Source organism: Cibotium barometz, chromosome 17, assembly GCF_041138505.1.
Source record: "Cibotium barometz isolate CiBa-2024 chromosome 17, ASM4113850v1, whole genome shotgun sequence".
Taxonomy (NCBI): domain Eukaryota; kingdom Viridiplantae; phylum Streptophyta; class Polypodiopsida; order Cyatheales; family Cibotiaceae; genus Cibotium; species Cibotium barometz.
Window position 1 is genome coordinate 19,884,076 of NC_141062.1, and position 12,687 is coordinate 19,896,762.

Consider the following 12,687-nt stretch of genomic DNA (forward strand, 5'->3'; position numbering starts at 1 on the left):
ATTTTTACAAATCAACTCAGAAGTGAGTGGAGTTTGGACATTTGGAGACCTTGTGTTGTTTTCGTTTCGTAAATGCTCTCAGTGTTAATTACGAGATGGTTCCCAATTAGTGCTCACACCCAACTCAGTGAACTACATACATAAAGTGGTTTCAGAGTGTTCAGGATCTTGGGTGTTATGGATGAGCTTTTCTTGGATCGTTTCCTTTCCTTGTATGAGAGGGCATTTTATGTGGGTAGTGTGTAATTGAGGACAACTGCAATCCAGGTGGGGGAAAATGTGACACCTCAGGTAGCTGGCATGTAGGAGTCGACAAGAGCCAATGGCCAGCATAATGGCAAGCACATGTGCCATGTGGCACCCAGTCATTTGATGGTGCAGTTGGCTAGTAGGAGCATGTCCTGAGCTGTCCTCAGAACAGGCTGACATCATTAATATAGGATGGCACCTAGTGCAAGGGTTGATCAAGGGGAAACTTCAGCAGAGCATTGGTGGGCTGCAAACTGTGGTCTACAATCATAGTCATCTCGTGTACTTAGAATACAATTGTAACACCTTGTGTGACTCTCTGGTGCAAGGGCTAATCAAGGGGGAAACTTCAGCAAAGCATTGGGCTGCAAACTATGGTCTACAGTCACCGTCGTCATCTCGTTAACTAAAATTACAGTTGTAACACCTTGTTCTTGTTTGTGTAAGAAATAAGTAGTTCTAGGGCTATTGTGTGTGCGGTGTGTTCAATTCGTTGTTATCTTCTTTCTCTACTTTTAAAACCCTAGCACACATAGGCACAAGAGCTCTACATGCATCATCCAACGATTGTTTCTTATGGGTGCATCTCTTTTTTGTGCATGAATGCGAACTTCTGAGGTTGAAGCATATCTATGTTTGTAAAGATTGTGTTTGCACCATGATACGAATGTAGGAAACCATTGGTGTAAAGAATTGGTGATTAAGGGCATCTAGTTTCATTATTGCTAGTGAGGTTAAAGTCTCTCTCTAGCCCAAGGCAAGGGGAGTTGGGCATCGGCCTAGACTGTGCTCACAAAAAGGCAGGCTACACAAGTTTCAGAAAGATAGGCACAATAAACACTTTGCTGAAAGCCAACACCAAACTCTTTACAGAGAAAACTAATGTTGGACCTAAAAGACTAGCACAAGCCTACCATGTGATGCTCGCTTCCACCTCTAGCACTCTCTCTCAGGAGAAAGGACCTACAACAAGGATCCCCAAGACTACTCAAACTAGGAGAAGAAACAGGTCGGTAAGTTTAGCAGCTCCTCTTTGTGGGCAAGATGTCCCTTTTATTCCGCCCGCTTCCAGTGTAGTTATATATTTCATTGCAGGGGGCTTTCCCTCACATAGAACAAAGAGCTTTGTATGCTTAGCCATAAAAAACCAATACTTAGGACATGCAACGATCCTACATGCAATGAAGTTGATCAACTTGAAGATGCCATGCAGGGGTTCATGAAAAGACGAGAAATGGATAGATCAGAGGAATGCCTTATGTACAAAGAATAGAGTGTATAACATAACCCTGTGCTTAAGGGATTCAGTATGCATCATGCTCGCGACTCTCTGCTTGAAAGATGATGTCTGCTTCCGAGACTGTATATGCTAGAGTGGCACCTTTGCACCATGGAAATCCTCGGCAAAAGACAATCTGTAGTCATGACTACTCTTCTTCCCCAACTCTAGATGCTAGAGTGGTGCCTTTGCACCACGGCGAAAGGGGGTTGGCAGGGTCCTCCCTCAATTAGCCAAAGCCTTCTAAGCGTGCCTCATAGGCCTTGCGAAGTTCTTCTTGTTTTGGGGTGCAATACTCAGCAAGTATCATATGCATAAGACCTAAGAGATGCACTTGGATACAAATCCAATCAGGGGACAACATACTATGTAGGTTTGGGATGCTACATCTCTCATGCTGAGTGTAACTACTATGACATTTTTCCACCAGTAGACTATACGGATCCCTTAGCAGACCTATGCACGAACACTGATACCTTTAGGAAAGAGCGCATGAGACCTAAATGCTAGAATGGGATTTACTCAAGTGGGTCTTGGGCTCAAGGCTTGTCTGCTATGGAGACAACAGCTTGTGGGATAACACTCGCCCGAGTGATGTGTAGAAACCGTATAGTCATATTGGATGGCAGTCAACTATGCCCCAACACATGACATTTCACATGCAAAACAATAGCAAGAGGGAAAAGCGTGGTGGACTATGCACTAGTTAGTGAGAGAGAGGGGGCTACCTTCGATCTTTGGATTTTGGATAGACCCTTGTACATTACGAGCACAGGCTGCTTCACTTGGACAGCAGGTCAATGAGACAAGATGAACAATAGGGTAACTTAAGAAGACGTGGAAACAATTAGAAGGGCATATACATGATATCATGGGGACTTTCACAGAGGGATATGTACTTGTATTATATGGTAAACACATAGTGATGCTCCTCCTATGATGCACGAGGGATACCCTATACTTGTGTATGATTATGCTTGGGGATATGACACTAGGTGTAATTAGGCAATGGAAGAGCTATGGATTCTCTTCAACTGGTTTCCAATGAAAACATAGCATTATAGGTCATCTAGCTACTATGAGAGTCCTTATGGTGGAGAGGAGACTTCAAGGGAAAGCACTCTGTTGTTGCCTTGTGAACTTTTAGTTGGCATTATAGACTTTGGGATAGAATGGAAATCTTCATCAAATGCCAACTAAAGGCACACACAGAGTTGTCCGCTCCTTATCCTTACTATAGTGGGGGTGGAGCATGGATGAAAATGATGGTTTTTAAGACCATTTAGCCTGAACCAAGGAAGAGAAATCCTAGAATAGGCCCTTTCTTGTTAACGTTTCTATGTTTGATAGAATGTTCTAGAATTTGTTGATGTAAGCTTAGACATTCTCTTTCTCAACTTAGCGTAAAGTATCTCATCATTGATGAGCTTTAGTCTTGTATTGAGAAGTGAGAAAATGTTTTTTAAAAAGTTTCTGGAACTTCTTCCAAGCCATAGGTCGATGTTTACCGTGCTTGATCACATTTCATCACAAAGCAACACTTCCAATCAAATGGTTATAAGCACATTTAGTCTTGCCCCTTTTTTAAGAATTTTTGAAAAATATTCATCCAGTTGACTAAGCCATGAAATGCGTACTCGTGTATCTTTCTTGCCATCATAGTTCTAGAAAGTGAATGCCTTTGAGCTAATCCATGAGTCTTTCCAGGAACTTTGGGCATGCAAATTGGCTTTCATAGTGCGCCTAACATGATCACTTTCCTCCTTGTCCTCACAGACGAAAGAGTCAAGATTGTGCTTAAATTGGTTCATATGTCGCTCTAACTTGCATCAGACTTCACACTCACTTGCAATTTGCTCTTGAAGTGCATAAAATTACTTGCATAGTGGGTTGTGCAGGTATATCGGCCATCGCAAATAAAGAAAGAAAGAAAATGCAATTTATGATGTGGATAAATTAATAAAAACAAAAAACTTTGCTTTTAAACCATGTTGAATTTGGGTTAAACATTTGTCCAAAGGTTGATCTTAGCACCATCCTTTACTCCAATTCCAAATGAATTCCGTGCATAACTAAGAGTCTTGAGTTTTGGTCGACTTTGGCAAGATTTTTAAAGTCACTTCGAATCTGTTTTGAGTATTCAAAAATCCTACCCAAGGCTTGATGTGATGAGGAAACTGGCATTGAAAAAGCATCTCCATTTTTATTTTTTTAAAATTTCCTAATTTGGTAATGCCCAAATGTTTTACTTGTAAGAAGTCTTCTAATTTTTCAAAGGGAAAATATAAACTTTTTCTATAATTCTTCCTACAAATATTCAGTAAGCCGGAATGTCCCTATTATATAGACTAAGAAGAGTTTTAGAGCTTAAAGAAATATACATTGGGGGAAATTTGGACTCAAATTGGGCTCTTTAAGAATTTGTACACATTCTGTCTTTACAAAAATGGGCTCATTGTGAAATTTTTGCAAATCAACTCAGAAGCGAGCGGAGTTTGGACATTTGGAATCTACTCTTTGAGACCTTTCTAATGATATGTAGCATGATGGGCAATTTAGCATATTCAATAAGTCCCCAAATTTGGTGATGATGTTGCCCATCATGCTCGAAGAGTAGATTTCAAATATCCAAAGTCCGATCACTTATGACTTGATTTGTAAAAATTTCACCATGCACCCGTTTTGTAGAGAGAGAATGTGTACAAATCCTTAAAGAGCCCAATTTGAGTCCAAATTTTCCCTAATGAAGTTTTTTAGCTTATAAGTCTCTTAAGCTTTTCAATGTTATAAGCATTTAAAAGCTTATAATTTGATAAGCTTTAAAGCTTTCAAAGCTTAAAGCTTAAACTTGTTTTTGAAAGGTTTCTTCATGAGTGTAATACCCGCGGTCTGCATGCGACTATGAGAAAGGAGAAAGAATCTACTAGCGCTTGTGATTTGCCGCCCATGGATGGAAAGGAGAAGGAAAAAAATTTCAAAGTCTTTATTATCCTTTAAAATCTTGAATTTTCCACTTAATTAAAATTTTAATCAAGAAATTTATAGCCAATCGCTTTTCCTCCAAATTGATTTATGGGCAAGTATCCACTATCCATTATGGAATTCTATCATAGGTAGTGGTTTAGCAATCTGAAAGTGGAGCGAGTATGCTGATTTTAGTTGTGCAGACAGATTAACAAGAGGTTTAGAAAATTTGAAAATCACTTTTCAAGAAAAAGGATGGTTTTATGGTTATGTAGAGTGGTTTACCATTTCCTTTACCTTATGGTCTTTGCCCTTTAGATAAAAGCCTGCAACTCTTGAAACCTTTGATTTATGCTTTCAAATTTTTAATTCTTGCCTCCATCTTCCTAGACCCATGGCTTTGATACCACTGACATGGACACTTCTAGGACTTCTAGGAAAATAGAGACTTGTAAGAAAATATGTTATTCAACCTAATCAACTAATCAAAAACCACAAGTTACATGTAAAATACTTAGTTCATGAAAACAACTCAACATTGGGTGCAATTTTTTCCTCTTGTGTGTGGTCTCTCCCCTCACATGAGTATTAACATATTTTTTTCATTCCACAGTAGCCCATAGCCTCCAAAAATACAAAAAGATACTTTTACTTGCACAGCACTCTCTTAAGCTCAAAATAGAGTGTCCATAAATTAAGGTTAGGGTTAAAGCATATAACACTTTAGAAAAGTATTAAAGTTCAAGTCTAAGGTTATAAATTTAAACTTTCAACATAAATCAAAATGTGCACAAGTTAGCACATGTAGATACAAAGCTTGCTTACAAAAATGTGTGTCAACAAATAAAATTATGTGTAAAAAATATTAATTTTTATAATGACATCATCCATGCTATTAACATTATTTGGCATGATGCAAGGATAATCCAAGCATTTTCACGTTATCTAAGAGGGTAGAATAATATTTCTAAGAGAGCTTAAAATATATTCTCATAACATTAGAGTACTTACTTGCATGACTTGACCTAGAACTAACAAGAATTAGCATGATAGGCTAAAAGAAGGGTAAGCTTCTCCATAGCTTGCTCTTTCCATAGCTCTCTTGAGTGTTAGGAATTGGGTGGACATTGGAGTGCCACCTCCCTTTGGACCACTTGACCTTTCATACTCTCCTTTAGGGATGCTTTCGTGCCCTAGCCGGACTCATCACCGCTAGCTCCTTGGTGCTCAATACAACAAGAACTATGCGAGCTTCACTCCCTATGCAGACCACGACTCTCCATTGGCGTCCAGGCTGGGAAGTGAGTGGTTCCATTGCTAGTGGAGTTAAATAAGCTAGAGGTTAAGGGATACTAATCCACTCCATTGGTTGCAAAATTGATGGAATTAGGAACGAGTGTTAAAGAGAGAAATGTAGAGAGAGTGTGTGTGTGTGTGTGAGAGAGAGAGAGAGAGAGAGAGAGTTGGCTAGTTCTAGAGAAATAGAGAGAGTTAGAGAGCATAGGAGAGTTTGAGAGAGTTAAAGAGAGAATGATTGAGTGTGTGTGTGTGTGTGTGTGTGTGAGAGAGAGAGAGAGAGAGAGAGAGAGAGAGAGAGACTATTACGAGATATTATATATATATCTGTGCAACATATCTTGTATATCTTCAAGGATCTCCTTGATAGATTGCAGCTTCTCCTTCTATATCCCTACGGCTATAGGAGACCGCATCAGCAGCAGCAGCTGGAAACCATGCATCAACATGAATGGACTAATCTAGATGCCGAATGTTTTGAACTGTTATAAGCAAACTCTAAATGCGACAGATACTCCTCATAATTGGATTGGCTTTTGCTAACATATGCTCGAAGCATATCTTCGAACACTTGGTTACTCTTTTCTGTCTGACAACTACGGATGGTGTGTCGTACTCATACTCAGAGTAGTTTCTAACCTTTTGAAGAATTCACTCCAAAAGTGGATATTGAATTTCCTATCTTAATCAGAGACTATATCTATGGGCAGGCCATATAGTTTGTAGAGATGCTCGATAAACAAACTAGCTAACTCAGGTGTTTTGACCGTCTTCTTAATAGCTATAAACTTGACCATCTTGGTCAATCTGTCAACCACTACTCAAACCGAATCATTTCCTTGATTCATTCGCGTTGGATGAGTGATGAAATCCATGGAAATACTCTCCCATTTCCCTCTAGGAATATCCAATGGTTGTAGTAAACCTCCAACCTTGAGGCGCTCATGCTTATTGACCTTGGACGTCCTTGAACAAACTAGGCTAGTAAAATTGTCGTTTGACTAGTGCATAGGCAAATAACCTAGCAAGGGACCCCCTAGAGATGTCAATCTTTTCCTCATCAATGTCATCAGTTTCAGAGGATACACTCCGTATTTCTCCTCGTCAAGGAGATTGTTGGTGGAGTGGTCATACTCATCATCATCAGCCTTTGAGGGCTGATCGCCCCCAAATTAAGTGTCGTCCATCGCTAGGATGGACCTACGGGGTCATCTTCGGACAAGGCAATGTCGTGAGCTATGTCAACACAGGAGTCTATTTGGGCTCTCGCAAGCTCAAAGGCAATAATCCTATCTCAATCCAGCAGGAAGAGACAACTTGACTCATGCAGTCAAGTTTGGCCCTGGTAGGTCTGAAACGGAGGAAAGCATCCCAAAGAAACCCTCTAAACCACCACACAGTTGGTGACCTACCCCCAATCATGATTGGAATCTAGATTTTACTAGGTCTTGTTCTTTTTATTTATATTTTTTGTAGATAGTGAAATAAATGCAAAAAAGAATGATAAATAATAAATAAAAATAGGGCAAGTTGATGGAAAGTAGTCACCCAATCCCGTAGAGTGTGCAGGCTATTGAACTTGGCGAAATCCATGGTGAAGCTTTGCGGTGTCGTTGGGGCAAGCTCCTAGGCTCTGTAGTGAGACTACTCAAAGGGACGACCTGCGCACTATGGTGCGGTCACGCGATGGATGTCGATATCGAGTAAAAGGAGCACCCCGGCGCGACGCACTATTGTGGGGAGGTGCAACACCGACTACGGTGCAAGATGGAGAGAATTTGGCAAAAAGAATCTAGCTATTATAGCTCCGGGTGGCCGTCGACTGGTGGCTGACGATTGTGCAGCCCCTCCACAGCAAGCAAATGAATGAGTTTACTATCCTCGCGCTGGCTGGGGGTATGTGTCATTTTTGTTGACGTCGGCGTTGTTGCCATTTATTGAGTTTGGCATAGCTACTTTTGTCCTTGCCCGCCTTGCCTTGCCCGCTGTTGTCCCACGCAGCCCTCTTTAGTATGCCGGCCAGCCTTGGTGCTACCTAAGAGGTCTGCACCTCTCCCGCGTAGATTGTGCTATAGAGAGCAAACGAGAGAGAGAGTATGGTGCCTTTTTTCTCCCCCGGGTATGGTTGCAGTTAAGAGCAGGTAAGAGAGAGATAAGATGGTGGCAGCGGTTGAGGTGCGTGAGCGTGCTCCCTCCTTCCTCCTCCTCCTCCACTCAAGCTTCCATCCTTCCTCCTCCTCCTCTCCTCCACTCAAGCTTCCATCGTTCCTCTCCCCCTTGTCGTGCCGCTCCACACACAAAAAAAGATAAGGTCCTCCCAATGATTGGACCCCAAATGATTAAGGTGGGTCCAACCCCTGTTCACGTGGGTTGGTACCTCGCTCTGATACCAATGTTATACTCACGTAACTGGTGTGGCAACGATACTTGTGGAGGAGGAGATGAGGCTATGGATCACCACCCAGCTTGAGAGAGAATGGGGATAGCATCCCCATTGCCGAGAATGTATAAGGGTCTTCCTGCCCACACATGCCCAGCTGCCCATGGATCTCCGTCCCATGCGCCCTCACTCTTGAACCCTAGCTCGCTTGCAGTCCACGCTCCTGTGGATGGGCTCGAGCCTCCTATAGCTGCTACGAGCTACGTAACACAAGGATTTGAAGGGAGTGTCCAAACAAAGGGCCTTATGTGTATAGCCAAACCTTCATAGAAAAGATCAAAGGGGAGCTTAATAAGCTCATAGATACAAATTTGATTATTGAAATTGAGCATACTGAATCGGTGTCTCCCATTGTAGTTGTACCCAAAAAGAATGGCAAACTTTTTCTTTGCGAGAACTTGAGGAAGGTCAATGCATCTACCCTCTCCCTATCATAGATCAAGTGCTCGAATGAGTAGTAGGTAAGGCAGAATATAGCTTTTCAGATGCTTTTTCATGCGATAGCCATGTCTCAATACACCCTGTAGATTGGCACAAGACATCATTCACCATTGAGTGGGAAGTGTTTGCTTACAAGGTTATGCCTTTTGGCTTGACTAATGCTCATGTAACTTTTCAAAGATTGATGTGTCATGCTTTCAAGGAATACCTAAGGGTTTTTCTTGAAATCTTCATGGATGCCTTGTGCATACACTGAACTAGGTGCGTTAAGCATATAGCTCACTTGAAAATAAATCTTTCAAAAGTGTCACCTTTATTGCATATGTCTAAACTTTGAGAAATGCAAATTCATGGTTAGCCCGGCCAAGATATTAGGACATATTGTGTCCCGAAATGGCATTACAACGGTGACTAATGCATACACTCGACTAAGTATATAGCCTACTTTAAAAAAATCTTTCAAAAGTGTCGCCTTTATTGAATCTATCCTTTAAGTGTGGGCTGGCTATTTTGGATTTCTTACCGAGGAAATTGTTTGAACGTAACAATTGACATTACAAAGCTGAGTGTGAGAGGAGAGAGAGGGGAGGCCACAAGGGGAATTTTTCACGTTAAAATGACAATGAATTTCAATTGCTTGTAGATGGATTATTGTTTGCACTCCTCTCTTTAGAATTAAGAAGAGAGAGAGAGAGACTTGAGCAAGTGTCCAAGAAGACACCCAATTCCTTGGAAACCAAAGTGTTAAAAATAATTCAGCGTTGATTGTAATTCGCAAGCAAGAGTCTCAGGCTTCTCAGCATAGCAAACTGTACTATGTGTTTAGAGGCTTCTAAGTTTCCTTGAAAATTCAAAAAAAAAACGTTGAGTCAATGAATTTTCTTTGAAAATTCTAAAACACATTGACTTTCGAGAGAAGAGACACGATGATGATGTGGAGAAGGAGTCGTGAAATGTTGTAGTGAGGGTACTATAGTTGGCTGGAACAACTGGTGTATTTGTTATGGAGGAGACACTATTAAATTACTTATTTCCTTTCTCTTTCTCTCACTTATTTCCTTTCTCTTTCTCTCACTTGTTTCCTCCTCTTCTCGCATTCTCACTATGCAGTTATCAAACGTCTCTGTCTTATGTGGTGCTTGATGTGATGAAAATTTTGTCAGTTCTTCTTCTTCTTCTGGTTAATTTAGAAGCCATGCAATCTTCAAACTATTATTTCTCTCTAGAAACTCTACACAAAGAAGCAAATTTGAAGCACCCTCTCTTTCTTTCTCTCTAAAATGCAATAAAAAAAGGATAATCACCTAAGCTTATCCACCAGTGGAAAAAAAGAACGTGAACATCTTGTCCTAACCCTTTTTTCATAACTAGGCTCTAATTACCAGAAAAGTCCTAATTAATTAAACTAGCTCATTTCCTAAGAGTCGTCTAGTCCTAGGGACCCTAATACCAAACAAGGGCATTTCATAGTAGCAAAAATATTTAGTCCATGATTTGGGCAAGAAATTAGTACTACTAAGGATTAATGTATACATAGAAGATACTCAAACTCAAATTTATATTAGTCTTGTAAGATTACTTTTGTAGCTTTTTAAGAGTTTTAGAAAAAAAATCATTTCTTTTCTATGATATTGTCTCAAAGAAATTCCTAGCGAGGAAATACTCTCAACATAAGATATTAGTGGAAAAAATATGTATCAAGTGTAAAAAAATTTAAAAACATAGTTCTTCATCGTCGTGATTATTTGTAAGAAAGTTATAATTTTAAAAGTTTACGTTCAAAATACCTTAAATAGTATTTTGAGATCTACAAATGCAATTAAAAAAACTAACTATATGAATATAGGCCATGTACCTTTTATCAATAAAAGACGCGCGTTTTATACAAGTCTCCTTGAAGATAAGGTTATTAATATATTTTTATACTATTTTAGTAAGTTTAAAAATGTTTTTTTTTCCAAAACTTTTACGATAGGCAAACGCTTCCTACACAAGCGCTCTCAAGTAGTTTCAAGGAAATTTCAAGTATTTTTTTTAAAAAAAAAATCATAAATGGGCCTTGAGTCGATTATTTTGTGGCTCAAACATAAGACTTGATAGGCCAATATTTTATACCTCCATTGAGCTTACATGGCACAAAAGAGAAATCCAAATCATGTTGTCCAAGAAGACAACCCATTCCTTGGAAACCAGAGTGTTAACAACAATTCAGCACATTGTAATTCGCACGGGGTGGCCATATGATGCAAGTAAGAATCTCAGGCTTCTCAGCATAGCAAACTGTACTCTGTGTTTAGAGGCTTCTAAGTTTCCTTGGAAAAAAGAAAAGGAAAAAAACGTTGAGTCAGTGAATTTTCTTCGAAAATTCTAAAAAACATAGGCTTTCGAGAGAAGAGACACGATGATGTGGAGAAGGAGTCGTGAGCCCACCTAATTAGAATGGGAGTCAGTGAATTTTCTTCGAAAATTCTATTAAAAAAAAGAGACTTTCGAGAGAGAAGAGACACGATGATGTGAAAAAGGAGTCGTGAGCCGACCTAATTATTGATGGTGATCGACCCGACCGCTTATTAAAACGAAGGGCATCATCGGTAGCCTTCTCACACACATAATTTACTCACCTCTCTACACATCATCATCATCTTCTGTAGCCTCTCAAAATATCACCAGTTCAAGTTCACTTCATAGCATTCTTTCTCTATGGAGCCTAGCGAAACATACGACTGGGTCCCTGGATCCCGAGTACGAGATCATCAAAGCGAAGTGCGACCCCTGGATCCTGGCCACTGCGGCGCCCGCTTCCCCTGAAGCTGCCCAGTTCCTTCGTGACTGCTTGCTTCCTTTCTTCTGCAGCGTCAGCTATGCCCAATGCGCAGCGCAGCGGTTAGTTCCGATCACCAAGTTGGTGAGCTGGTTCTTCCTCACTGACACCGATGATGACAATCTCTCTATTCGTGGCTGTGCCACTGATCATGTCTGGCAACCACGCCGCAACCTCATCCTCGCATGCTTTGCTGGCCAAACCCTCGATCTTCACCTCTCAGCTGCTGCGGACGGCACCGTAGAAGCAGTCTCGGAAACCCGCAATATCCAAAAAGGGCTTGCTGCCCTGCATGACATCTGGAAGGACATCTCCACAGACATGCCTCTCAAAATGCAGTCTCGCTTCCTGCAGGCCACCAGATGCTACGCTGATGCCAACATGATCCAAGCTCGATTCCGGAGCACTGGGCGCGTTCCAGGTGTCGACGAGTACGTCAAAGTGATACGCCGGCCCGCTTCGTTAGTTCTGTCATGCCTCATCCTGCTGGAATACGGCCTCCACATCGAGCTGGACGAGGAGACGCTAGAAAGCGAGCTGCTGCTGCAGCTGCACGACGCAGTGGTGGATCATGTAGCGCTGTACAATGATCTGTAGCTGAGGTGAGCCATGGGGACTACTTCAACCTGCCATCTGTGATCTTCCGGGCACGCGAGGCATGTAGGAGGGGATTAACAAAATAGTAGTTTAATGTAAATCATACATGTATACGTAGACCTACATAGGAAGGCGAAAAATAAAATATCACAGCATGTATACATGTAAGAGGTGTATAAAAAATGTAAAAAATGAACAAATAAGGGTAGTGGAAATACATGTTGGCTCAAACGTGATTATGTAGGTTTTATAGAGTGACCCACTCGGGGTGTGGTGGATCCTACCATTACAAAGGGTAACTAACACAATCTCCGAATTACTGAGCGAGCTCCCTTCAGCATCCGAGTGGTAGAACAGAGAGAAGTGATGCCCGTGGGACCAGCCAAGCAAGTTTCGATCAATTTTGAGGGATTAGTATGCGAAATCACTTTTGTGGTGTTAGACCTACCACCAGCTCGTTGGGCCTACATCTAACTCATGGGAAGGCCTTCGTTGAGGGTAGCTCAGGTGATCCATGATTGGGGCCAAGACAACTTGCATATATCCTTAACCTAAGGGGGGTAAAATAACCTTGCCCTTGGAAAAAGGCCCCGATGAGAG

General features: G+C 41.1%; 1 protein-coding gene across 1 annotated transcript; it reads left to right on the top strand.

Moving 5' to 3' along the window:
* Positions 1 to 7,909: 7,909 nt before the first annotated feature.
* LOC147629749 (microbial Terpene synthase-like protein 13) lies at positions 7,910 to 12,087 on the top strand. The gene is made up of 2 exons (XM_086810963.1): positions 7,910 to 7,929; positions 11,358 to 12,087. Exons 1-2 carry the CDS (start codon positions 7,910 to 7,912, stop codon positions 12,085 to 12,087), a joined length of 750 nt encoding a protein of 249 aa, XP_086667089.1.
* Positions 12,088 to 12,687: the final 600 nt, after the last annotated feature.